We start from the raw sequence: 27,667 nt of genomic DNA, 5'->3' as shown, positions 1-27,667 counted from the left end.
CTCTCTCCAACCCAACCCAGCTCTCTCTCCAACCCAGCCCAGCTCTCTCTCCAACCCAGCCCAGCTCTCTCTCCAACCCAACCCTGCTCTCTCTCCAACCCAACCCAGCTCTCTCTCCAACCCAGCCCAGCTCTCTCCAACCCAACCCAGCCTTCTCTCCAACCCAACCCAGCCTTCTCTCCAACCCAACCCAGCCCTCTCTCCAACCCAGCCCAGCTCTCTCTCCAACCAAGCCCTCTCTCCAACCCAGCCCAGCCCTTTCTCCAACCCAGCCCAGCTCTCTCTCCAACCCAGCCCCCTCTCCCCAACCCAGCCCAGCTCTCTCTCCAACCCAGCCCTCTCTCCAACCCAACCCAGCCCTCTCTCCAACCCAGCCCAGCTCTCTCTCTCCAACCCAGCCCAGCCCTCTCTCCAACCCAACCCAGCCCTCTCTCCAACCCAGCCCAGCCCTCTCTCCAACCCAACCCACTCTCCAACCCAGCCCAGTTCTCTCTCCAACCCAGCCCAGCTCTCTCTCCAACCCAACCCTGCTCTCTCTCCAACCCAACCCAGCTCTCTCTCCAACCCAGCCCAGCTCTCTCCAACCCAAACAAGGCTTCTCTCCAACCCAACCCTCTCTCAAACCCAACCCAGCCCTCTCTCCAACCCAGCCCAGCCCTTTCTCCAACCCAGCCGAGCTCTTTCTCCAACCCAGCCCAGCCATCTCTCCAACCCAGCCCAGCCCTCTCTCCAACCCAGCCCAGCCCTGTCCCCAACCCAGCTCTCCCTCCAACCCAGCCCAGCTCTCTCTCCAACCCAACCCAGCCCTCTCTCCAACCCAACCCAGCCTTCTCTCCAACCCAACCCAGCCCTCTCTCCAACCCAGCCCAGCCCTTTCTCCAACCCAGCCCCCTCTCCAACCCAGCCCAGCTCTCTCTCTCCAACCCAGCCCAGCTCTCTCTCTCCAACCCAGCCCTCTCTCCAACCCAACCCAGCCCTCTCTCCAACCCAGCCCAGCTCTCTCTCCAACCCAGCCCAGCCCTCTCTCCAACCCAACCCAGCCCTCTCTCCAACCCAGCCAAGCCCTCTCTCCAACCCAACCCAGCCCTCTCTCCAGCCCAGCCCTGTCCCCAGCCCAGTTCTCTCTCCAACCCAGCCCAGCTCTCTCTCTCCAACCCAGCCCCCTCTCCAACCCAGCCCAGCCCCCTCTCCAACCCAGCCCAGCTCTCTCTCCAACCCAGCCCAGCCCTCTCTCCAACCCAGCCCAGCCCTCTCTCCAACCCAGCCCAGCCCCCTCTCCAACCCAGCCCCCTCTCCAACCCAGCCCAGCCCAGCCCTCTCTCCAACCCAGCCCAGCCCCCTCTCCAACCCAGCCCCCTCTCCAACCCAGCCCAGCTCTCTCTCCAACCCAACCCAGCTCTCTCTCCAACCCAACCCAGCTCTCTCTCCAACCCAGCTCTCTCTCCAACCCAACCCAGCTCTCTCTCCAACCCAACCCAGCTCTCTCTCCAACCCGACCCTGCTCTCTCTCCAACCCAGCTCTCTCTCCAACCCAGCCCAGCTCTCTCCAACCCAACCCAGCCTTCTCTCCAACCCAACCCAGCCTTCTCTCCAACCCAACCCAGCCTTCTCTCCAACCCAGCCCAGCTCTCTCTCCAACCCAGCCCTTTCTCCAACCCAGCCCAGCCCTCTCTCCAACCCAGCCCAGCCCTGTCCCCAACCCAGCTCTCTCTCCAACCCAGCCCAGCTCTCTCTCCAACCCAACCCTCTCTCCAACCCAACCCAGCCTTCTCTCCAACCCAACCCAGCCCTCTCTCCAACCCAGCCCAGCCCTTTCTCCAACCCAGCCCAGCTCTCTCTCTAACCCAGCCCCCTCTCCAACCCAGCCCAGCTCTCTCTCTCCAACCCAGCCCAGCCCTCTCTCCAACCCAACCCAGCCCTCTCTCCAACCCAGCCCAGCTCTCTCTCCAACCCAGCCCAGCCCTCTCTCCAACCCAACCCAGCCCTCTCTCCAACCCAGCCCAGCCCTCTCTCTCTCCAACCCAACCCAGCCCTCTCTCCAACCCAGCCCAGTTCTCTCTCCAACCCAGCCCAGCTCTCTCTCTCCAACCCAGCCCAGCTCTCTCTCTCCAACCCAGCCCAACCCCCTCACCAACCCAGCCCAGCTCTCTCTCCAACCCAGCCCAGCCCTCTCTCCAACCCAGCCCAGCCCTCTCTCCAACCCAGCCCAGCCCCCTCTCCAACCCAGCCCAGCCCCCTCTCCAACCCAGCCCAGCCCTCTCCCCAGCCCTCTCTCTATAGAACAGGACTCACGGTCTCCCTCTAGTAACTCACCTCCTTGACCCAGCCCAGCTCTCTCTCCAACCCAGCCCCCTCTCCAACCCAGCCCCCTCTCCAACCCAGCCCAGCCCCCTCTCCAACCCAGCCCAGCTCTCTCTCTACAACCCAGCCCAGCTCTCTCTCTCCAACCCAGCCCAGCCCTCTCTCCAACCCAGCCCAGCTCTCTCTCTCCAACCCAGCCCAGCCCTCTCTCCAACCCAACCCAGCCCTCTCTCCAACCCAGCCCAGCCCTCTCTCCAACCCAACCCAGCCCTTTCTCCAACCCAGCCCAGTTCTCTCTCCAACCCAGCCCAGCTCTCTCTCTCCAACCCAGCCCCCTCTCCAACCCAGCACAGCCCCCTCTCCAACCCAACCCAGCCCTCTCTCCAACCCAGCCCTTTCTCCAACCCAGCCCAGCTCTCTCTCCAACCCAGCCCTTTCTCCAACCCAGCCCAGCCCTCTCTCCAACCCAGCCCAGCCCTGTCCCCAACCCAGCTCTCTCTCCAACCCAACCCAGCCCTCTCTCCAACCCAACCCAGCCTTCTCTCCAACCCAACCCAGCCCTCTCTCCAACCCAGCCCAGCCCTTTCTCCAACCCAGCCCAGCTCTCTCTCCAACCCAGCACCCTCTCCAACCCAGCCCAGCTCTCTCTCTCCAATCCAGCCCAGCTCTCTCTCTCCAACCCAGCCCAGCTCTCTCTCTCCAACCCAGCCCAGCCCTCTCTCCAACCCAACCCAGCTCTCTCTCTCCAACCCAGCCCAGCCCTCTCTCCAACCCAACCCAGCCCTCTCTCCAACCCAGCCCAGCCCTCTCTCCAACCCAACCCAGCCCTTTCTCCAACCCAGCCCAGTTCTCTCTCCAACCCAGCCCAGCTCTCTCTCTCCAACCCAGCCCCCTCTCCAACCCAGCACAGCCCCCTCTCCAACCCAGCCCAGCCCTCTCTCCAACCCAGCCCAGCTCTCTCTCCAACCCAGCCCTCTCTCCAACCCAGCCCAGCCCTCTCTCCAACCCAACCCAGCTCTCTCTCCAACCCAACCCAGCTCTCTCTCCAACCCAGCTCTCTCTCCAACCCAACCCAGCTCTCTCTCCAACCCAACCCAGCTCTCTCTCCAACCCGACCCTGCTCTCTCTCCAACCCAGCTCTCTCTCCAACCCAGCCCAGCTCTCTCCAACCCAACCCAGCCTTCTCTCTCTCCAACCCAGCCCCCTCTCCAACCCAGCACAGCCCCCTCTCCAACCCAGCCCAGCCCTCTCTCCAACCCAACCCAGCTCTCTCTCCAACCCAACCCAGCTCTCTCTCCAACCCAGCTCTCTCTCCAACCCAACCCAGCTCTCTCTCCAACCCAACCCAGCTCTCTCTCCAACCCGACCCTGCTCTCTCTCCAACCCAGCTCTCTCTCCAACCCAGCCCAGCTCTCTCCAACCCAACCCAGCCTTCTCTCCAACCCAACCCAGCCTTCTCTCCAACCCAACCCAGCCTTCTCTCCAACCCAGCCCAGCTCTCTCTCCAACCCAGCCCTTTCTCCAACCCAGCCCAGCCCTCTCTCCAACCCAGCCCAGCCCTGTCCCCAACCCAGCTCTCTCTCCAACCCAGCCCAGCTCTCTCTCCAACCCAACCCTCTCTCCAACCCAACCCAGCCTTCTCTCCAACCCAACCCAGCCCTCTCTCCAACCCAGCCCAGCCCTTTCTCCAACCCAGCCCAGCTCTCTCTCTAACCCAGCCCCCTCTCCAACCCAGCCCAGCTCTCTCTCTCCAACCCAGCCCAGCTCTCTCTCTCCAACCCAGCCCAGCCCTCTCTCCAACCCAACCCAGCCCTCTCTCCAACCCAGCCCAGCTCTCTCTCCAACCCAGCCCAGCCCTCTCTCCAACCCAACCCAGCCCTCTCTCCAACCCAGCCCAGCCCTCTCTCTCTCCAACCCAACCCAGCCCTCTCTCCAACCCAGCCCAGTTCTCTCTCCAACCCAGCCCAGCTCTCTCTCTCCAACCCAGCCCAGCTCTCTCTCTCCAACCCAGCCCAACCCCCTCTCCAACCCAGCCCAGCTCTCTCTCCAACCCAGCCCAGCCCTCTCTCCAACCCAGCCCAGCCCTCTCTCCAACCCAGCCCAGCCCCCTCTCCAACCCAGCCCAGCCCCCTCTCCAACCCAGCCCAGCCCTCTCCCCAGCCCTCTCTCTATAGAACAGGACTCACGGTCTCCCTCTAGTAACTCACCTCCTTGACCCAGCCCAGCTCTCTCTCCAACCCAGCCCCCTCTCCAACCCAGCCCCCTCTCCAACCCAGCCCAGCCCCCTCTCCAACCCAGCCCAGCTCTCTCTCTACAACCCAGCCCAGCTCTCTCTCTCCAACCCAGCCCAGCCCTCTCTCCAACCCAGCCCAGCTCTCTCTCTCCAACCCAGCCCAGCTCTCTCTCTCCAACCCAGCCCAGCCCTCTCTCCAACCCAACCCAGCCCTCTCTCCAACCCAGCCCAGCCCTCTCTCCAACCCAACCCAGCCCTTTCTCCAACCCAGCCCAGTTCTCTCTCCAACCCAGCCCAGCTCTCTCTCTCCAACCCAGCCCCCTCTCCAACCCAGCACAGCCCCCTCTCCAACCCAACCCAGCCCTCTCTCCAACCCAGCCCTTTCTCCAACCCAGCCCAGCTCTCTCTCCAACCCAGCCCTTTCTCCAACCCAGCCCAGCCCTCTCTCCAACCCAGCCCAGCCCTGTCCCCAACCCAGCTCTCTCTCCAACCCAACCCAGCCCTCTCTCCAACCCAACCCAGCCTTCTCTCCAACCCAACCCAGCCCTCTCTCCAACCCAGCCCAGCCCTTTCTCCAACCCAGCCCAGCTCTCTCTCCAACCCAGCACCCTCTCCAACCCAGCCCAGCTCTCTCTCTCCAATCCAGCCCAGCTCTCTCTCTCCAACCCAGCCCAGCTCTCTCTCTCCAACCCAGCCCAGCCCTCTCTCCAACCCAACCCAGCTCTCTCTCTCCAACCCAGCCCAGCCCTCTCTCCAACCCAACCCAGCCCTCTCTCCAACCCAGCCCAGCCCTCTCTCCAACCCAACCCAGCCCTTTCTCCAACCCAGCCCAGTTCTCTCTCCAACCCAGCCCAGCTCTCTCTCTCCAACCCAGCCCCCTCTCCAACCCAGCACAGCCCCCTCTCCAACCCAGCCCAGCCCTCTCTCCAACCCAGCCCAGCTCTCTCTCCAACCCAGCCCTCTCTCCAACCCAGCCCAGCCCTCTCTCCAACCCAGCCCAGCTCTCTCTCCAACCCAGCCCAGCCCCCTCTCCAACCCAGCCCAGCCCTCTCTCCAACCCAGCCCCCTCTCCAACCCAGCCCAGCTCTCTCTCCAACCCAGCTCAGCTCTCTCTCCAACCCAACCCAGCTCTCTCTCCAACCCAACCCAGCTCTCTCTCCAACCCAACCCAGCTCTCTCTCCAACCCAGCTCTCTCTCCAACCCAGCTCTCTCTCCAACCCAGCCCAGCTCTCTCTCCAACCCAACCCAGATCTCTCCCCAACCCAACCCTGCTCTCTCTCCAACCTAACCCAGCTCTCTCTCCAACCCAGCCCAGCTCTCTCCAACCCAACCCAGCCTTCTCTCCAACCCAACCCAGCCTTCTCTCCAACCCAGCCCAGCCCTTTCTCCAACCCAGCCCAGCTCTCTCTCCAACCCAGCCCTTTCTCCAACCCAGCCCAGGCCTCTCTCCAACCCAGCCCAGCCCTGTCCCCAACCCAGCTCTCTCTCCAACCCAGCCCAGCTCTCTCTCCAACCCAACCCAGCCCTCTCTCCAACCCAACCCAGCCTTCTCTCCAACCCAACCCAGCCCTCTCTCCAACCCAACCCAGCCTTCTTTCCAACCCAACCCAGCCCTCTCTCCAACCCAGCCCAGCCCTTTCTCCAACCCAGCCCAGCCCCCTCTCCAACCCAGCCCAGCTCTCTCTCTCCAACCCAGCCCAGCTCTCTCTCTCCAACACAGCCCAGCTCTCTCTCTCCAACCCAGCCCAGCCCTCTCTCCAACCCAACCCAGCCCTCTCTCCAACCCAGCCCAGCTCTCTCTCTCCAACCCAGCCCTCTCTCCAACCCAACCCAGCCCTCTCTCCAACCCAGCCCAGCCCTCTCTCTCTCCAACCCAACCCAGCCCTCTCTCCAACCCAGCCCAGCCCTCTCTCCAACCCAGCCCAGTTCTCTCTCCAACCCAGCCCAGCTCTCTCTCTCCAACCCAGCCCCCTCTCCAACCCTGCCCAGCCCCCTCTCCAACCCAGCCCAGCCCTCTCTCCAACCCAGCCCAGCCCTCTCTCCAACCCAGCCCAGCCCCCTCTCCAACCCAGCCCAGCCCTCTCTCCAACCCAGCCCAGCCCTCTCTCCAACCCATCCCCCTCTCCAACCCAGCCCAGCCCTCTCCCCAGCCCTCTCTCTATAGAACAGGACTCACGGTCTCCCTCTAGTAACTCACCTCCTTGACCCAGCCCAGCCCCCTCTCCAACCCAGCCCCCTCTCCAACCCAGCCCAGCCCCCTCTCCAACCCAGCCCAGCTCTCTCTCTCTCTCCAACCCAGCCCTCTCTCCAACCCAACCCAGCCCAGCCCCCTCTCCAACCAAACCCAGCCCCCTCTCCAACCCAGCCCAGCCCTCTCCCCAGCACTCTCTCTATAGAACAGGACTCACGGTCTCCCTCTAGTAACTCACCTCCTTGACCCAGCCCAGCTCTCTCTCCAACCCAGCCCTCTCTCCAACCCAGCCCAGCTCTCTCTCCAACCCAGCCCAGCTCTCTCTCTAACCCAGCCCCCTCTCCAACCCAGCCCAGCCATCTCTCTATAGAACAGGACTCAGTGTCTCCCTCTAGTAACTCACCTCCTTGACCCAGCCCAGCTCTCTCTCCAACCCAGCCCCCTCTCCAACCCAGCCCTCTCCCCAGCCCTCTCTCTATAGAACAGGACTCAGTGTCTCCCTCTAGTAACTCACCTCCTTGACCCAGCCCAGCTCTCTCTCCAACCCAGCCCCCTCTCCAACCCAGCCCCCTCTCCAACCCAGCCCCCTCTCCAACCCAGCCCCCTCTCCAACCCAGCCCAGCCCCCTCTCCAACCCAGCCCAGCTCTCTCTCTCCAACCCAGCCCAGCCCAGCTCTCTCTCTCCAACCCAGCCCAGCCCCCTCTCCAACCCAACCCAGCCCCCTCTCCAACCCAGCCCAGCCCAGCTCTCTCTCTCCAACCCAGCCCAGCCCTCTCTCCAACCCAGCCCAGCCCCCTCTCCAACCAAACCCAGCCCCCTCTCCAACCCAGCCCAGCCCTCTCCCCAGCACTCTCTCTATAGAACAGGACTCACGGTCTCCCTCTAGTAACTCACCTCCTTGACCCAGCCCAGCCCTCTCTCCAACCCAGCACCCTCTCCAACCCAGCCCAGCCCTCTCCCCAGCCCTCTCTCTATAGAACAGGACTCACGGTCTCCCTCTAGTAACTCACCTCCTTGACCCAGCCCAGCCCTCTCTCCAACCCAGCCCCCTCTCCAACCCAGCCCAGCCCTCTCCCCAGCCCTCTCTCTAGCCCTCTCTCTATAGAACAGGACTCACGGTCTCCCTCTAGTAACTCACCTCCTTGACCCAGCCCAGCCCTCTCTCCAACCCAGCCCCCTCTCCAACCCAGCCCAGCCCTCTCCCCAGCCCTCTCTCTATAGAACAGGACTCACCTCCTTGACCCTCTGGCTGTAGGAACAGGACTCACTGTCTCCCTCCGTGTCGAAGCAGTCTGAGTCTCCATCGTCTCCAGAGGTCATGGAGGACACACAGGGACTCTTCTCTGACTGGGATGACCCCTCACACCCCAGCCCAGTCCCCCTCTTTGTCCCCCTGTCCGTCCCCTTCCCTGTCCCTCTGTCCGTCCCTCTTTTTGTCCCCCTGTCCAGGCCGTGGAGGAAGGGACAGTCCCCAGTACTGGAGCTGATGTCCAGCTGGTTGAGTCTGTCCAAGGGGGGGCTGCTGCTCCGGAGGTTCCCAGGCTCAGTCCCAGGGAGGAAGTCCTGGAGGAGGGGAGGAGGAGGAGGAGAGGAGAGCTCTGACCAGAGGCCATGGGCCAAGTGTTCAGCCACCTCTCTTTCCACACTGCTCCTCTCTTCCCGTCCTCGCTCTCTCCTCTCTCCCTCTCCGCATTCGCTACCTCCATGTTCTCTCCCTCTCTCCACCTTTCTCCTCGCTCTCCCTCCCTGCTCCTGTTCTGTCTGTGGCTGGCTGGAGATAGCTGGATTTATCCCTTCATGGTGACCTCTACTCCCTAGAACACAAACCCCTCCCCCCACAACTCCAGGGCTATGCTTGCCCAGCCCAGGTACCTCCAGGGGGCATCGGTGTGGTGGTGTACCCGCTGTCCCGTCACCCAACCCTGGGCTCTCTTCACAGTTGACAGGCCTACCTCTGGACACCTCCATGAGAGGAAGAAGGGAGCTAAGCCAGTCGACTCCAGAAGCCCTCTCCCCCTCTCCTATCGTCTCATACCCCTCTAGGTTCTCTTCATCTGCCTCGCTACTTCTCTCATCCCACTTCCCCTCATCACCCTCCTCTCCTATCTTCTCCTCCACCTCTCTTTCCTGGTCAGTCTGTGAGAGAAGTGAGGAGTTTTTTTCTCCAGAAGTTTCCACGGCAGAACCCTCCCTAAAGCCGCCACCACTGGAGCAGGGTGGACAGGACTGGGGAAAGTGTAGAGGGTAGCCCTCCTCCGTCACCACTGAGGAATCAGGGTTTGTTTCTGGGACACAGACCTCCAGACACAACCTCACCTTCCCACAAGCCTGCTGGAATTTACGGTACTTGGGCCACTGCAGGGAGTAGTCAGTCTGGCCATCTGATTGCATATTGGCTTCAGGAGGATGGGCGGGATTTTTGCTTTCGCTTCCCGTCTCGTCATTTGCCGGTTGGCCACCCACATCCTGTTCAACGGGCGAATCAGAAACCACCTTCTTGACCCCTTTGTCATCATCTAAGACATCCTTGTTAGTGTCTATGTCGCTAAGCTCTGCCCTGGGGGACTGTGTCCTGCACCGTGTCTTACAGCAGGTCTTCCTCTGGAAGGAGGACGTGCTGCTGCTGAAGAACTTGGGCAACAGGAAGTCAAAACAGGCCGAGTCCAGATCCCTAAAACCCAGAACAGAGGCACAGTGTCGGATCTCCATGACGTCAGCTTTACTGAAGAGCAGCTTGGATGTGTAGGCAAACTGCAGCAGAGGCTCAAAGCCACTCACCGTCACCTTAGAGAAGGACAGAGAAACAGACAAAAAGGACAGGATGGTTATGACACAGCAGTCCAGCCTATATTTCACCACACTCAACACTACTGTTGACTCAGTATATATCATTCCTATCTGACAGAGTTCATCTCATCTCTTAGACAAACTATACTCACGTGATGAAAGAACATTCAGTAGCCTGCCAACCACTCAGCTGCCTGCCAGTAGCCTGCCAACCACTCAGCTGCCTGCCAGTAGCCTGCCAACCACTCAGCTGCCTGCCAGTAGCCTGCCAACCACTCAGCTGCCTGCCAGTAGCCTGCCAACCACTCAGCTGCCTGCCAGTAGCCTGCCAACTACTCAGTAGCCTGCCAACCACTCAGTAGCCTGCCAACCACTCAGCTGCCTGCCAGTAGCCTGCCAACCACTCAGCTGCCTGCCAGTAGCCTGCCAACCACTCAGCTGCCTGCCAGTAGCCTGCCAACCACTCAGCTGCCTGCCAGTACGCTGCCAACCACTCAGCTGCCTGCCAGTAGCCTGCCAACCACTCAGCTGCCTGCCAGTTGCCTGCCAACTACTTTGAATGATTTTTTTCAATGGCAAGATTAGCAAACTTAGGCATGACATGCCAGCAACAAACGTAGACACTACACATCCAAGTATAACTGACCAAATTATGAAAGACAAGCGTTGTCATTTTGAATTCCGTAAAGTAAGTGAAAAAGAGGTGAAAAAGTATTGTTGTCTATCAACATTGACAAGCCACCTGGGTCTGACAACCTGGATGGAAAATTACTGAGGATGATAACAGACTATATTGCCGATCCTATTCGCCATATCTTCAATCTAAGCCTACAGGACAGTGTGTGTCCTTAAGCCTGGAGGGAAGCTAAAGTCATTCCGCTACCCAAGAATAGCGAAGCAACCTTTACTGGCTCAAACAGCCAACCAATCAGCCTGTTACCAACCTTTAGTAAACTTTTGGAATAAATGGTGTTTGACCGGATACAATGCTATTTCACAGTAAACAAATTAAACAACAGACTTTCAGCACGCTTATAGGGAAGGACACTTAACATGTACGGCACTTACACAAATGACTGATGACATTATCAATCATTATCGCTCATAGTCTACTGGAAAAACTTGTGTTATGGCTTTACATCGCCTGCTATATTGTGGATCGATAGTTACCTATCCAAAAGAACACAGAGGGTGTTCTTTAATGGAAGCCTCTCCAACATAATCCAGGTAGAGTCAGGAATTCCCCAGGGCGGCTGTCTAGGCCCCTTACTTTTTTCAATCTTTACTAATGACCTGCCACTGGCTTTGAGTAAAGCCAGAGTGTCTATGTATGCGGATGACTCAACACTATACACATCAGCTACTACAGCGACTGAAATGACTGCAACACTTAACAAAGAGCTGAAGTCAGTTTCAGAATGGGTGACAAGAAATAAGTTAGTCATAAATATTTCCAAAACTAAAAGCACTGTATTTGGGACAAATCATTCACTAAACCCTAAACCTCAACTAAATCTTATAATGAATAATGTGGAAATTGAGCAAGTTGAGGAGACTAAACTGCTTGGAGTAACCCTGGATTGTAAACTGTCATGGTCAAAGCATATTGAAGCAGATACAAAAACACCTTATGGAACAGCGGGGACTGTGAAGCAACACAAACATAGGCACAGACACATGCACACACACACACAATAACATACACACTATACACACACATACACATGGATTTTGTGTTATAGATATGTGGTAGTAGAGTAGGGGCCTGAGGGCACACACTTAGTGTGTTGTGAAATCTGTAATTAATATATTGTAATGTTTGTAAAATGTTATATAACTGCCTTAATGTTGCTGGACCCCAGGAAGAGTAGCTGCTGCCTTGGCAGAAACTAATGGGGATCCGTAATAAATACAAATACTAATACTTGTGTTAAATAGGCATTAGCTCAGTGGGCTAACACCTAAACCAGTCAAATTCAGATCTGGAAGCCAGTTCCACTGTTGATTTTTCATTATTTCCCTTTAAATCAGGGACTGATTTAGACCTGGGACACAATTAATTATCAGGTAGAGCAGAAACCAGCAGTGCTCCGGACCTCGTAGAGTAAGATTTGAATCATCCTGGCCTATGTGGACTAATGTGGTCCTGGACTGTAGCTTCCTTCCTAAGTCCTAGGCTTTTGGTCCCTTCTCACCTCCTGAGGCAGGGTGATGACAAGTCCCTGTGGCGCGTGGGAGGAGACCCTGTGGGTGAAATAGTCGCTGCAGGAGGCCAGCACAGAGCGGTGGGCCCTGAAACTCCTCCCCTCGGCCACCACAGTGATGTCACACAGCAGGTCACGCCTCCGCTGGTCGTCCAGGCAACGCAGCACGTGGCAGCTGTGCACTGAGGACTCAAAGGTAAAGACAGAGGACCGTGGGCTCTCCAGACTAGACATGGCGACGGACATCTGTGGAAGATACACACAAAAACATACACACACACACACACAGAGACAGAGACAGAGACAGAGACAGAGACAGACAGACAGAGAGAAAAGATTATGACAATCTTATACTACTGCCTTAAAATCAAATCAAATCAAATTTTATTGGTCACATGCGCCGAATACAACAGGTGCAGACATTACAGTGAAATGCTTACTTACAGCCCTTAACCAACAGTGCATTTATTTTAAACAAAAAAAGTAAGAATAAAACAACAACAAAAAAAGTGTTGAGAAAAAAAGAGCAGAAGTAAAATAAAGTGACAGTAGGGAGGCTATATATACAGTAAAATAAAGTGACAGTAGGGAGGCTATATATACAGGGGGGTACCGTTGCAGTGGTGTCAGTCAAACAGCTGTAGCCCAACCTATTATTGAGCAACACAAGTGAGATAAAAATGACCTCCAAGGAGTTTTACGACGTCTGCAGTACATGCTGCTTCCAAGCTAATATCCTGCAATTCTACACATTTTTCCCCATGAGGCAGAGAAAATGTTGCAGTTTAAAAGCTTAAAATTACAATGTATTTATGTAAAAAAAGTAGTAAGTGCTGTTATTGTGAAGTGGAAACGTCAAGGAGCAACAACGGCTCAGCCACGAAGTGGTAGGCCACACAAGCTCACAGAACGGGACCGCCGAGTTCTGAAGTGCGTAGCGTGTAAAAATCGTCTGTCCTCGGTTGCAACACTCACTACCGAGTTCCAAACTGCCTCTGGAAGCAACGTCAGCACAATAAGTTTTCATCAGGAGCTTCATGAAATGGGTTTCCATGGCAGAGCAGCCGCACACAAGCCTAGGATCACCATGCGCAATGCCAAGTGTTGGTTGGAGTGGTGTAAAGCTCGCCGCCATCGGACTCTGGAAACGCGTTGACGACATCTCAATGTCATTATTCAGCATCTCTCTCTCTCTCTCTCTCTCTCTCTCTCTCTCTCTCTCCCTCTCTCCCTCTCTCCCTCTCTCCCTCTCTCTCTCTCTCTCTCCCCCTCTCTCTCCCCCTCTCTCTCCCCCTCTCTCTCCCCCTCCCGTGACTATGGTTTTCTGGCCCATTTTTAAGGATTTTTGTTTTTTGTCTACACCCACACCTTCACTCCTCCAGCTGGACATGAATACAGATTATTGCAAATCATTTGTTGATTCCCTCTAATCATTATTATTGTATGAGGTATTTTTGGTTGGGTTACCCTGTGCTATGACTAGTGGTTATATGTGTGTTAGCCAGTGGAGAGACAGGTTATCTGGCTACACTCTAGTCTCCAATGGCTATCTGGCCAACAGGCTGCATTCTAGTCTCCACTGGCTATCTGGCCAACAGGCTACATTCTAGTCTCCACTGGCTATCTGGCCAACAGGCTGCATTCTAGTCTCCACTGGCTATCTGGCCAACAGGCTGCATTCTAGTCTCCACTGGCTATCTGGCCAACAGGCTACACACTAGTCTCCACTGGCTATCTGGCTACACTCTAGTCTCCAATGGCTATCTGGCCAACAGGCTACACTCTAGTCTCCAATGGCTATCTGGCCAACAGGCTATACTCTAGTCTCCACTGGCTATCTGGCCAACAGGCTACATTCGAGTCTCCACTGGCTATCTGGCCAACAGGCTACATTCGAGTCTCCACTGGCTATCTGGCCAACAGGCTACATTCGAGTCTCCACTGGCTATCTGGCCAACAGGCTACATTCTAGTCTCCACTGGCTATCTGGCCAACAGGCTACATTCTAGTCTCCACTGGCTATCTGGCCAACAGGCTACACACTAGTCTCCACTGGCTATCTGGCCAACAGGCTACACACTAGTCTCCACTGGCTATCTGGCCAACAGGCTACACTCTAGTCTCCACTGGCTATCTGGCCAACAGGCTACACACTAGTCTCCACTGGTTATCTGGCCAACAGGCTACACTCTAGTCTCCACTGGCTATCTGGCCAACAGGCTACACTCTAGTCTCCACTGGCTATCTGGCCAACAGGCTACACTCTAGTCTCCACTGGCTATCTGGCCAACAGGCTACACTCTAGTCTCCACTGGCTATCAGGCCAACAGGCTACACTAGTCTCCACTGGCTATCTGGTAAACAGGCTACACTCTAGTCTCCACTGGCTATCAGGCCAACAGGCTACACTCTAGTCTCCACTGGCTATCTGGCTACCCTCTAGTCTCCACTGGCTATCTGGCCAACAGGCTACACTAGTCTCCACTGGTTATCTGGCCAACAGGCTACACTCTAGTCTCCACTGGCTATCAGGCCAACAGGCTACACTCTAGTCTCCACTGGCTATCTGGCTACCCTCTAGTCTCCACTGGCTATCAGGCCAACAGGCTACACTCTAGTCTCCACTGGCTATCTGGCCAACAGGCTACACTAGTCTCCACTGGCTATCTGGTAAACAGGCTACACTCTAGTCTCCACTGGCTATCAGGCCAACAGGCTACACTCTAGTCTCCACTGGCTATCTGGCTACCCTCTAGTCTCCACTGGCTATCTGGCCAACAGGCTACACTCTAGTCTCCACTGGCTATCTGGCCAACAGGCTACACTAGTCTCCACTGGCTATCTGGTAAACAGGCTACACTCTAGTCTCCACTGGCTATCAGGCCAACAGGCTACACTCTAGTCTCCACTGGCTATCTGGCTACCCTCTAGTCTCCACTGGCTATCTGGCCAACAGGCTACACTAGTCTCCACTGGTTATCTGGCCAACAGGCTACACTCTAGTCTCCACTGGCTATCTGGCCAACAGGCTACACACTAGTCTCCACTGGCTATCTGGCCAACAGGCTACACTCTAGTCTCCACTGGCTATCTGGCCAACAGGCTACACTCTAGTCTCCACTGGCTATCTGGCTACCCTCTAGTCTCCACTGGCTATCTGGCCAACAGGCTACACTAGTCTCCACTGGCTATCTGGCCAACAGGCTACACTCTAGTCTCCACTGGCTATCAGGCCAACAGGCTACACTCTAGTCTCCACTGGCTATCTGGCTACCCTCTAGTCTCCACTGGCTATCTGGCCAACAGGCTACACTAGTCTCCACTGGCTATCTGGCCAACAGGCTACACTCTAGTCTCCAATGGCTATCTGGCCAACAGGCTACACTCTAGTCTCCACTGGCTATCTGGCCAACAGGCTACACTCTAGTCTCCACTGGCTATCTGGCCAACAGGCTACACTAGTCTCCACTGGCTATCTGGCCAACAGGCTACACACTAGTCTCCACTGGCTATCTGGCCAACAGGCTACACTCTAGTCTCCACTGGCTATCTGGCCAACAGGCTACACTAGTCTCCACTGGCTATCTGGCTACACTCTAGTCTCCACTGGCTATCTGGCCAACAGGCTACACTCTAGTCTCCACTGGCTATCTGGTAAACAGGCTACATTCTAGTCTCCACTGGCTATCAGGCCAACAGGCTACACTCTAGTCTCCAATGGCTATCTGGCCAACAGGCTACACACTAGTCTCCACTGGCTATCTGGCCAACAGGCTACACTGTAGTCTGTCTGTTCTGCTGATGTGTGTCTGTTAGTGGTACTCACTCCATCTTCTTCTTCTATCGGCAGGGTAATACCTGCCTGGCGACACAACAACAATCTTTATCTTTACCATCTCTAACAATACCACTACAACGGAATTACGCTTTTGACTCAGATTTGTCCATTTAAAAATGTACGCCAGACAAAAAACCATTGATTTCAAAGTTTAACAAACCAACTCTATGCACTCTATGGACTACTTTTGAACAATTTACACAGAACATTTCACAAAAACACATTTAAAATGGCAATGCAGATGCAAAGTTTGATAACAGAATTACGGTAAAATCTCCCTACGTTTTTAATGCGACCACGTCTTTTCAAGAAACTGTTAAATATCTGCTACGAATTAAGATTAAAAAGACGTCTGCAGAAAGTATGGGGGTGTCAGCTATGATATGAGACCTTCAGTTAAAAATATATATTTTGGTTATTGAACTACAGTAGGTGAAGTGGATTTTCATACGGTAACGGAATTACATGGGAGCTTCAATCTATAGCTAGACGACTCCTGATATCTCCAGGAGTGATATGCATCATTTGTCTTAATCTGTTATTGTCTAGTGCTGTCTTGTTGCTAACTAGGGCCATCTACTTTAAGTGCTTCCTGTCTTCCCAGTAGCCTACTTGGTGTGTGAACTGCTGACTGCTCATAACTTGCAGATGATTGTTGACACATCAACCAGGATTAAGGGGCAGGGCAATTTGTGACTTGTTTTGGTAATCAGTGTCTATATTGGGAGTGGGAGTGGTTTCACCTCTCCTAGGCGATCAGCAATTAGTACAGGGAGGCGTGCTCTTCACCTCTCCTAGGCGATCAGCAATTAGTACAGGGAGGCGTGCTCTCCAACTCTGCTAGGCAATTAGCAATTAGTACAGGGAGGCGTGCTCTCCAACTCTGCTAGGCAATTAGCAATTAGTACAGGGAGGCGTGCTCTCCACCTCTGCTAGGCAATTAGCAATTAGTACAGGGAGGCGTGCTCTCCACCTCTGCTAGGCAATTAGCAATTAGTACAGGGAGGCGTGCTCTCCAACTCTGCTAGGCAATTAGCAATTAGTACAGGGAGGCGTGCTCTCCAACTCTGCTAGGCAATTAGCAATTAGTACAGGGAGGCGTGCTCTCCAACTCTGCTAGGCAATTAGCAATTAGTACAGGGAGGCGTGCTCTCCACCTCTGCTAGGCAATTAGCAACTAGTACAGGGAGGCGTGCTCTCCACCTCTGCTAGGCAATTAGCAATTAGTACAGGGAGGCGTGCTCTCCACCTCTGCTAGGCAATTAGCAATTAGTACAGGGAGGCGTGCTCTCCACCTCTGCTAGGCAATTAGCAATTAGTACAGGGAGGCGTGCTCTCCACCTCTGCTAGGCAATTAGCAATTAGTACAGGGAGGCGTGCTCTCCACCTCTGCTAGGCAATTAGCAATTAGTACAGGGAGGCATGCTCTCCACCTCTGCTAGGCAATTAGCAACTAGTACAGGGAGGCGTGCTCTCCACCTCTGCTAGGCAATTAGCAATTAGTACAGGGAGGCGTGCTCTTCACCTCTGCTAGGCAATTAGCAATTAGTATTAGTACTTCAGTATCCCCTGGTTTCTCAGCGGCGGCCGTGTCAGCCATTTTGATTTTGATGACCCCATTTTGCTCTTTTTTTTTTTTTTTAGCTTGTCAGCCTCGTCGACAAAATTATGCTGAATTGTTCTGCGGAGAGATTGGAGGAAGTAAATAAAGGAAGCCTCTGACTTGAGTATCTTCCCTAGTTATTTTCTGATGACCCCATTTTGCTCTTTTGTAGCTTTGTCAACTGTGTGTGTGTGTGTGTGTTTTCTGTACCTGTTCTCTCTCCTCTCCCAGTAGGCTTTACAGACGCTCCCCACCCCTTGGCTGCAACCCTTCTAACTTAGTGTACCCTCCACGCACAACCCCATGTGGAATTCCTGGTCTCCGGCAGCGTTTGGAACTGCCGATCAAGAATGCGGTCAAGTTCATCTCCAACCAACGCTGCCTTTCAGTCCCTAGACTTTTTGGCGGCCCTGATGGATCACCCCAGAGAACACTGCTACTCCAGCTGTTCTTTGTTCATCCGCCTACGTGTTCTCTCTTAGTCGGAGTATCTGGTCGTCTCGGTGGTGGCACAGGGCTACTCATTTCTCCTAAGTGGAGAGTTTCTCTTCTATCCCTCACCCAACTGTCCATCTCGTCATTTGAATTCCATGCTGTCACTTGTCCACTCAAGCTTAACATTGTCTATCACCCACCAGGTGCCCTTAAAGTTCCTCAATGAGCTTGACACCTTGATAAGCACATTTCCTGACAATGTACTTCGCGACTTCAACCTCCCGACATCTGATTTCAATTAATTTATTTCCACCTCTTTCTTTCCCCTCGTCTCTTGACCTCACCCTTTCCCAGTCCCCTCCCACTCACAAGGCAGGCAATAGGCATGACCTAATCTTTACTAGATGGCTGTTCGCCTACTAATCTCACTGCAATCCCCCTCTGTCACTGATCACTACTTTGTTTCCATTTGTCTCCCTCTTCTCCAACCCTAGCCACTCAGCCCCTACCCAGATAGTCATGCGCCGTCGCAATCTTTGCTCTCTCTCTCCCACTACTCTCTCCCCTTCTATCATCCCTCTCTTCTGCTAAATCCTTCTCCATCGTGTCTCCTGATTCGACCTCTGACTCTCCTCTTTCTGCATCTATGACACGCACTGTTCCCTTTCCTCCTGGCCGGCTCAGCCCTCCCCTTGTGCTGAGTGACTCATTGAAGAGCTAACAGAAAAGGGCTGCGGGCAGCAGAGCGAAACTTCCGTAGGAACTATCATACTTTCACTCCCTCTCTACCTTCTCTTCCTCTCTACCTTCTCTTCCTCTATCTGCTGCTAAAGCCACTTTCTATCACTCTAAATGTAAAGCTAAGCACTCTAAGCTAACCCTAGAAAACTATTTTCCACCTTCTCCTACCTCTTTAATCCACCACCCCCTCTGCGGACAACTTTGCGGACAACTTTGAAAAAAAGGTTGACGACATCCGCTTTTCATTCACTCAGCCTATTGAGTCCACTGGTCCCACTCACACAGAACTACCCTATGCCTTGACCTCTTTCTCCCCTCTCTTTCCAGATGAAATCCTGCGACTAGTGAGGTCTGGCCGCCCGACAACATGCCCGCTCGACCCCATCCTATCTCTGGAGGCCTTATCCCACTAATCCTCCCTGACCACTGGCTGCGTCCCCTCAGACTTCAAAATGACCAGTCGCTCCCCTCAAGAAACCAACACTCAACCCCTCTGACGTCAAACTACAGACCTGTATCCCTCCTTTTCTTTCCAAAAACACTTGTGTGCTGTCTCTGACCAACTCTCTCGTTATCTCTCTCAGAACCAGTCGGGCTTCAAGACAGGTCACTCAACCGAGACTGTTCTCCTTTGTATCACAGAGGCTCTCTGCACTGCCAAAGCTGACTCTTTCTCCTCTGTTCTCATCCTCCTAAATCTATCCGCTGCCTTCGACACTGTGACACCATCCTCTCAGGGCTGGGCGTCTCAGGCTCTGCACACTCTTGGATTGCATGCTACCTGGCAGGCCGCTCCTACCAGGTGACTTGGAGAGGATCTTTGTCTGCACCACGTCCTCTCACTACTGGTGTCCCCCAGGGCTCGGTTCTATGTCCTCTCCTCTTCTCTCTATACACCAAGTCACTCAGCTCCATCATATCCTCACATGGTCTCTCCTATCATTGCTATGCGGATGACACAACTACTTTTCTCCTTCTCCCCTCTTCTGACACCCAGATGGCGACACGCATCTCTGCATGCCTGGCAGATATCTCCGTTGGATGTCAGCCCACCACCACGCGCTCAACCTCGACAAGACGGTGCTGCTCTTCCTCCCGAGGAAGGCCTGCCCGCTCCAAGACCTCTCCATCATGGTTGACAACGCCACTGTGGCCCCCCCTCCCAGAGTGCAAAGAACCTTGGTGTGATCCTGGACAACACCCTGTTGTTCTCTGCAAACACTCGCTCCTGCAAACACTCGCTCCTGCAGGTTCGTGCTCTACAACATCCTCACACAGCAAGCGGCGCAGGTCTTATCCAGGCACTTGTCATCTCCTCCAGTCTTAGCCTATCTGTTGGCTGGGCTCCTGCTTGTGCCATCCAACACTTGCAACTTACCCAGAACGCTTCAACCCACCTGGTGTTCAACCTTCCCAAATTCTCCCGCGTCACCGCCGCTCCTCTGCACACTCCACTGGCTTTCAAATCAAAGCTCGCATCCACTACAAGGCCATGATACATTCCTACGGAGCAGCAAGAGGAACTTGGGCTATCCTTAAACCCTACACCCCAACCCAAATACTCTGTTTTGCCACCTCCGGTCTCTTGGCCCTCTCACCCCAACGGGAGGGCAGCTCAGTCCAAGCTCTTCTCTGTCCTGGCACCCCAAAATGGTGGAACCAACTTCCCCCTGAAGCTAGGACAGCAGAGTCCCTGCCCATCTTCCTAAAACCCTACACTCCTTCAGAGTATCTTAAATAATCCCACAGCACCCCCAAAAATAAAATAATGTACCTTTTCATGAACTAGCACTCTCTCTTGCCTTTTTTTTCTCCCCTCTTACTTGCTCTGACTCTGCTGATAGCTACTTTGAGGGGAAAATGTACTTACTGTGATATGTGGTTGGCCCACCCAGCTATCTTACGATGAATGCACTGACTGTAAGTCACTCTTGATAAGAGCATCTGCTAAATGACTTAAATGTAATCCGTACTATACTGAAATGCATCATTTATGGATAGGAATGCCATTATCGTCATGGTGATGTATCATGAATAGGCAATATCCTTATTTTGCATATTTGGGTATTTATTCTAATGAGCTCCGCCCCCAACATGACCACATTTGGTTGGTCCGGGCCAGACCACATCTGAACCAGTCATAGACGTCTGTTTAATAAGTTTGGACAGTAGGGTAAAGCAGAGTCCCGAGTGGCGCAGTGGTCTAAGGCTGTGCCACTAGAGATCCTGGTTCGAATCCAGTTCGAATACTCTGTCGTAGCCGGCCGCGACCGGGAGAACCATGGGGCGGCGCACAATTGGCCCAGCGTCGTCCAGGGTAGGGGAGGGAATGGCCGGCAGGGATGTAGCTCAGTTGGTAGAGCATGGCGTTTGCAACGCCAGGGTTGTGGGTTCGATTCCCATGGGGGGCCAGTATGAAAAATATAAAAATAATGTATGCACTAACTGTAAGTCGCTCTGGATAAAAGCGTCTGCTAAATGACTAAAATGTAAATGTAGTAAATATGCCCAGTACATTACTCTAGTCTAGACTCATCATTTGCTACTCTGTTAATTTTACTCTTATATATCCTGATGCCTAGTCACTTTACCCTGCCTTCATGTACAGTTGAAGTCGGAAGTTTACATACACCTTAGCCAAATAGATTTAAACTCAGTTTTTCACAATTCCTGACATTTAATCCTAGTAAAAATTCCCTGTAAGGTCAGTTAGGATCACCACTTTATTTTAAGAATGTGACATGTCAGAATAGTAGTAGAATGATTTTATTTCAGCTTTTTATTTATTTCATCACATTCCCAGTGGGTCAGAAGTTACACTCAATTAGTATTTGGTAGCATTGCCTTTAAATTGTTTAACTTGGGTCAAACGTTTCGGGTAGCCTTCCACAAGCATCCCAAAATAAGTTGGGTGAATTTTGGCCCATTCCTCCTGACAGAGCTGGTGTAACTGAGTCAGGTTTGTAAGCCTCCTTGCTCGCACACGCTTTTTCAGTACTGCCCACAAATGTTCTATAGGATTGAGGTCAGGGCTTTGTGATGGCTACTCCAATACCTTGACTTTGTTGTCCTTAAGCCATTTTGCCACAACTTTGTAAGTATGCTTGGGGTCATTGTCCATTTGGAAGACCCATTTGCGACCAAGCTTTAACTTCCTGACTGATGTCTTGAGATGTTGCTTCAATATATCCACATAATTTTCCTTCCTCATGATGCCATCTATTTTGTAAAGTGCACCAGTCCCTCCTGCAGCAGAGCACCCCCACAGCATGATGCTGCCACCACCGTGCTTCACAGTTGGGATGGTGTTCTTCGGCTTGCAAGCGACCCCCTTTTTCCACCAAACATAACGATGGTCATTATGGCCAAACAGTTCTATTTTTGTTTCATCAGACCAGAGGACATTTCTCCAAAAAGTACGATATTTGTCCCCATGTGCAGTTGCAAACCGTAGTTTGGCTTTTTTATGGCGGTTTTGGAGCAGTGGCTTCTTCCTTGCTGAGCGGCCTTTCAGGTTATGTCGATATAGGACTTGTTTTACTGTGGATATAGATACTTTTGTACCTGTTTCCTCCAGCATCTTCACAAGGTCCTTTGCTGTTGTTCTGGGATTGATTTGCACTTTTCGCACCAAAGTACGTTCATCTCTAGGAGACAGAACGCGTCTCCTTCCTGAGCGGTATGACGGCTGCGTGGTCCCATGGTGTTTATACTTGCTTACTATTGTTTGTACAGATGAACATGGTACCTTCAGGCATTTGGAAATTGCTCCCAAGGATGAACCAGACTTGTGGAGGTCTACAATTGTTTTCCTGAGGTCTTGGCTGATTTCTTTTGATTTTCCCATGATGTCAAGCAAAGAGGCACTGAGTTTGAAGGTAGGCCTTGAAATACATCCACAGGTACACCTCCAATTGACTCAAATGATGTCAATTAGCCTATCAGAAGCTTCTAAAGCCATGACATTTTCTGGAATTTTCCAAGCTGTTTAAAGGCACAGTGAACTTTGTGTATGTAAACTTCTGACCTACTGGAATTGTGATACAGTGAAATAATCTGTCTGTAAACAATTGTTGGAAAAATTACTTGTGTCAAGCACAAAGTACATGTCCTAACCGACTTAACAATACATGTGTGGAGTGGTTGATAAACGAGTTTAAATGACTCAAACTTAAGTGTATGTAAACTTCCGACTTTAACTGTACATATCTACCTCAACTACCTTATTATTATCTATCCTGATGCCTAGTCACTTTACCCTGCCTTCATGTACATATCTACCTCAAATACCGTATTATTATCTATCCTGATGCCTAGTCACTTTACCCTGCCTTCATGTACATATCTACCTCAAATACCTTATTATTATCTATCCTGATGCCTAGTCACTTTACCCTGCCTTCATGTACATATCTACCTCAAATACCTTATTATTATCTATCCTGATGCCTAGTCACTTTACCCTGCCTTCATGTACATATCTACCTCAAATACCTTATTATTATCTATCCTGATGCCTAGTCACTTTACCCTGCCTTCATGTACATATCTACCTCAAATACCTTATTATTATATATCCTGATGCTGGGTCACTTTACCCTGCCTTCATGTACATATCTACCTCAAATACCTTATTATTATCTATCCTGATGCCTAGTCACTTTACCCTGCCTTCATGTACATATCTACCTCAAATACCTTATTATTATCTATCCTGATGCCTAGTCACTTTACCCTGCCTTCATGTACATATCTACCTCAAATACCTTATTATTATCTATCCTGATGCCTCGTCACTTTACCCTGTCTATTACTCTTTTTAAAACTCTACTGTGATTGGTTCAGATTTTAAACTCTACCCTAGTACTCTACTGTAATGTCTATGATTGGTTCAGATTTTGTCCGGCCAGGGCGGACTGACCAAATCTCAACTATTTTTCAATGGCTGTCAGGTGGTCTGTCTGCTTGTTACAGTAAATGGAAAGGGGGTCAATAAGAGCCAGAATAATAATAATAATAATAATAATAATAATAATAATAAGCCATTTAGCAGACGCGTTTATCCAAAACGACTTAGTCATGTGCGCATACATTTTTACGTATGGGTGGTCCCGGGGATCGAACCCACTACCCTGGCGTTACAAGCGGTGACATTTAACTGGAGGGAGTCAAATAATTTCTCCAAAAACTAAATATGTGTGTTGATATTAGTTGGCAGGGGGCTTTACTTCAACATTGTGTTTTGATGTATTTCTAATACCTTTTTTAAGGTAGATGTTGTCTAAGACCCCTTTTTCAATCTGTTTGACCAAAAATCAAAGCCTTTGCTTATTCTACATTTTTAGGATGGAAAATTGTTGAAAAATTAAACGTGTGTGTGTGTATATGCGGGGCCAGTATGAAAAATGTATGTATGCACTCACTAACTGTAAGTCGCTCTGGATAAGAGCGTCTGCTAAATGACTTAAATGTAACATGCCTTAATTTCTCAAATATACTCTTAGCTTTCATTTGACACGTATGGGAATAAAGAATAATTTTTACACAGGTGTTAGCCGTTTTTGTCAAATCAACAAATTTGTAAAACGTCGTGAGTTGGTCACACCCTCTGTCTAGCCTGTCTGGCATATGTTTCAAAACTAGAAATCATGTTAACTAGTCTTACCGTAGCACGTTGTCACATAATTTAAGTGATATTTCCAATAATGGACATTGTTAATACTAAGGCAAACACAACAAATGTGTAAGATTGTATCGCCTAAAAACGGACATATCAACCAACCTCCAAAACAAATAAACTTTGTGCGATACGAGATCCGACGCATCACGTGTTTCCCAAAACAAAAGTACAACTACAACTATAAATAGAACTAACCTGACATTGGTTATCCTAGGACGACGACGAGCTGAAATCCTAAACAGGTTTATGAGGCTGACATATTCAGTGTGAGAACTCCAAACTCAGATTAAACCTCCCGAAGGCAACGTCGACTGTTGTTGATGCCTGTAGCCAATTATGCGGAACCACAGTCATATGACTTTTCAAACTAGTATTCTGCCAAGAAGCACAAATGATGACGTCACTTTGTATGGTAATGAAGAAACCTTCAAAATAAAAGGTTGCATTTCAAAATACTGCAACGTGGATAACTCATTCAAAATATAATTAATTTGAATCAATAGCCACTTTTATTGTGCCAACAAGAAAAGGAAATAAGTAATTTCAGAAAATTAATATTTTAAATATGATGGTTTAAGAAATACAAATTAAGACCAATAATGGAAAAAATACTATGTTGGCACTGGTATTTTGAGGGAGGGCCTGTTGTCTGGACCTCTGGCAGTCTCTATGGGGGTGCCACAGGGTTCAATTCTCGGCCTGACTCTATTCTCTGTGTATATCAATGATGTCGCTCTTGCTGCTGGTGACTCTCAGATCCACCTCTACGCAGTGTGTTAACAAACCTCCAAACGAGCTTCAATGCCAAACCTCCAAACGAGCTCCTTCCGTGGCCTCCAACTGCTCTTAAACACTAGTAAAACTAAATGCATGCTCTTCAATCCAACGCTAATTGCACCCGCCCGCCCGACTAGAATCCCTACTCTCGGCGGGTCTGACTTAGAATATATGGACAACTACAAATACCTAGGTGTCTGGTTAGACCGTTAACTCTCCTTCCAGACTCACATTAAGCATCTCCAATCCAAAGTTAAATCTAGAATCGGCTTCCTATTTCGCAAACAAAGCCTCCTTCACTCATGCTGCTAAACATGCCCTCGTAAAACTGACTATCCTACCGATCCTTGACTTCGGCGATGTCATTTACAAAATAGCTTCCAACACTCTACTCAGCAAATTGGATGTAGTCTATCACAGTGTCATCCGTTTTGTCACCAAAGCCCCATACACTACCCACCACTGTGACCTGTACGCTCTCGTTGGCTGGCCCTCACTACATATTAGTCGCCAAACCCACTGGCTCCAGGTCATCTATAAATCACTGTTAGGCAAATCCCCGCCTTATCTTAGCTCATTGGTCACCATAGCAACACCCACCCGTAGTATGCGCTCCAGCAGGTATATCTCACTGGTCATCCCCAAAGCCAACACCTCCTTTGGTCGCCATTCCTTCCAGTTCTCTGCTGCCAATGACTGGAACGAATTGCAAAAATCTCTGAAGCTGGAGACTCTTATCTCCCTCACTAACTTTAAGCATCAGTTGTCAGAGCACCTTACCGATCACTGCACCTGTACACAGACCATCTGTAATTAGCCCACCCAACTACCTCATCCCCATATTGTTATTTACATTGTTATTTATTTTGCTCATTTGCACCCCAGTATCTCTATTTGCACATCATCTTCTACACATCTATCACTCCAGTGTTAATACTAAATTGTAATTGTAATTATTTTGCACTATGGCCTATTTATTGCCTTACCTCCATAATTTACTACATTTGCACACACTGTATATAGATTTTCTATTGTGTTATTGACTGTACGTTTTGTTTACCCCATATGTAACTCTGTGTTGTTGTTGTTTTTATCGCACTGCTTTGCTTTATCTTGGCCAGGTCGCAGTTGTAAATGAGAACTTGTTCTCAACTGGTTAAATAAAGGTGAAATAAAATAAATAAAATAAAAAATCTTGCCCTGTAGATAACTTTTCTACATGTCTCAGCTAAAGTGGTGTGGGAAAATACTCAGTAGGCGCAGGGTTCTTCAATTCCGGTCCTGGAGGGCCGAATCACTTCTGTTTTTTTATTTCTACCTGGTAGTTAATTGCACTCACCTGGTGTCCCAGGTCTGAATTAGCCCCTGATTAGAAGGAGAGGATGAAAAACAGAGGTGTTTCGGCCCTCCAGGACCGGAATTGAAGAACCCTGCAGTAGGGTCTCTACTAACCAAAGGGTGACTGTGGAGGGTGACTGTGTTGCAAAGGACTGCTGCTGGCTTTTAAAGGGGAATTTCACCCTGGCTCTGCCACAGCATTAAGTCATTACTATATTAACAACATTATGTTTTCGTCATGAACATCAACATTATCCAAACCACAAACTAGAACGAACACATTTTTTTCATTTCACTGGTAGAATCGCGGAAAAAAAGTTTCAACTTCCCTGTGAATTCGTCGGCTCATAGTGATCCACAAAGTCCAGCATTCATAGTGAATGCAGATACCGCCCCGCTAGGTAGAAGCGGCGTGCCAACACACCTGCTTCATGCCGTTGTTGACCAACACACAGTCATCTCAGAACTTCACTGGGCATTTCTTTTTTAAGCGTTTGTCATCATGCCCCTCTGGTGTCGTGTGCCTGGCTGTGCAAACAAGCATGAAAATGAGTTAAGACTTTTCACACATTCTGCTGCCCCCCCCCCCCCCAGCCCATTGACTTTATTGACTGAGCTTTTCTCTCAAAAGCAGCTCCCAATGTCACTCATTGTCCCTAAACAATACGCCTGTCTGTCTCTAAACACTTAGGTCCCAGTGGGTTGACAGCATTACCAACAAAGGCATGTTGCCCTACCTCCCTTTCACACTGTGTAAAATGGTAACACATCTTCTCCAAGAGGTCCAAACGGTTGGTGGTTAAGGTCTACGAGCCATACACATATGGCAGTCTTATCCAGCTGGCCGTACACCGCAGACGGGCCAAGACCATTTACCACAAGCACTCTGCTTCCACAGCCCACCAAAAACACCAACGTACGGAAGCCAGATAAAGGACCATTAAATAAATGTGGATATTTTCGATCAATCCTCAAAATGTGTCTGCCTTTTTATCGATTCACAGGAGATATTTACAGTGCATTCGGAACGTATTCAGACCCCTTGACTCTTTCCACATTTTGTTACGTTACAGCCTTATTCTAAAATGGATTACATTGTTTTTTACCTCATCAATCTACACACAATTCCCAATGACGACAAAGCAAAAACAGGTTTTTAGAAATGTTTGCAAATGTATTAACAATACAAAACTGAAATTACACATTTATATAAGTATTCAGACCCTTTACTCAGTACTTTGTTGAAGCACCTTTGGCAGCGATTACAGCCTTGAGTCTTCTTGGATATGACGCTACAAGCTTGGCACACCTGTATTTGGGGAGTTTCTCCCATTCCTCTCTGCAGATCCTCTCAAGCTTTGTCAGGTTGGATGGGACTGCACAGCTATTTTCAGGTCTCTCCAGAGATGTTAGATCGGGTTCAAGTCCGGGCTCTGGCTGGGCCACTCAAGGACATTCAGAGACTTGTCCCGAAGCCACTCCTGCGTTGTCTTGGCTGTGTGCTTAGGGTCGTTGTCCTGTTGGAAGGTGAACCTTT

The 27,667-nt window shown here is 51.4% G+C and overlaps 1 protein-coding gene across 1 annotated transcript in view; it reads right to left on the bottom strand.

Annotated features, from left to right (window-relative positions):
• LOC311114586 (transcription regulator protein BACH1-like) overlaps positions 1 to 24,336 on the bottom strand; it is a 34,809-nt gene extending 10,473 nt beyond the window's left edge. Inside the window, exons 1-3 of the mRNA XM_084189826.1 lie at positions 24,211 to 24,336; positions 11,710 to 11,964; positions 7,961 to 9,511 (exon numbers count right to left, since the gene is read on the bottom strand). Coding sequence (XP_084045952.1) covers positions 7,961 to 9,511; positions 11,710 to 11,964 — 1,806 coding nt within the window. The 5' untranslated portion in view covers positions 24,211 to 24,336. The remainder of the gene's footprint in view (positions 1 to 7,960; positions 9,512 to 11,709; positions 11,965 to 24,210) is intronic.
• Between the last annotated feature and the right edge of the window lie 3,331 nt (positions 24,337 to 27,667).

This window comes from Coregonus lavaretus (assembly GCF_964263955.1).
Source record: "Coregonus lavaretus genome assembly, contig: HAP1_SCAFFOLD_251, whole genome shotgun sequence".
NCBI lineage: Eukaryota > Metazoa > Chordata > Actinopteri > Salmoniformes > Salmonidae > Coregonus > Coregonus lavaretus.
This window is presented reverse-complemented; position numbering and strand designations above follow the sequence as displayed.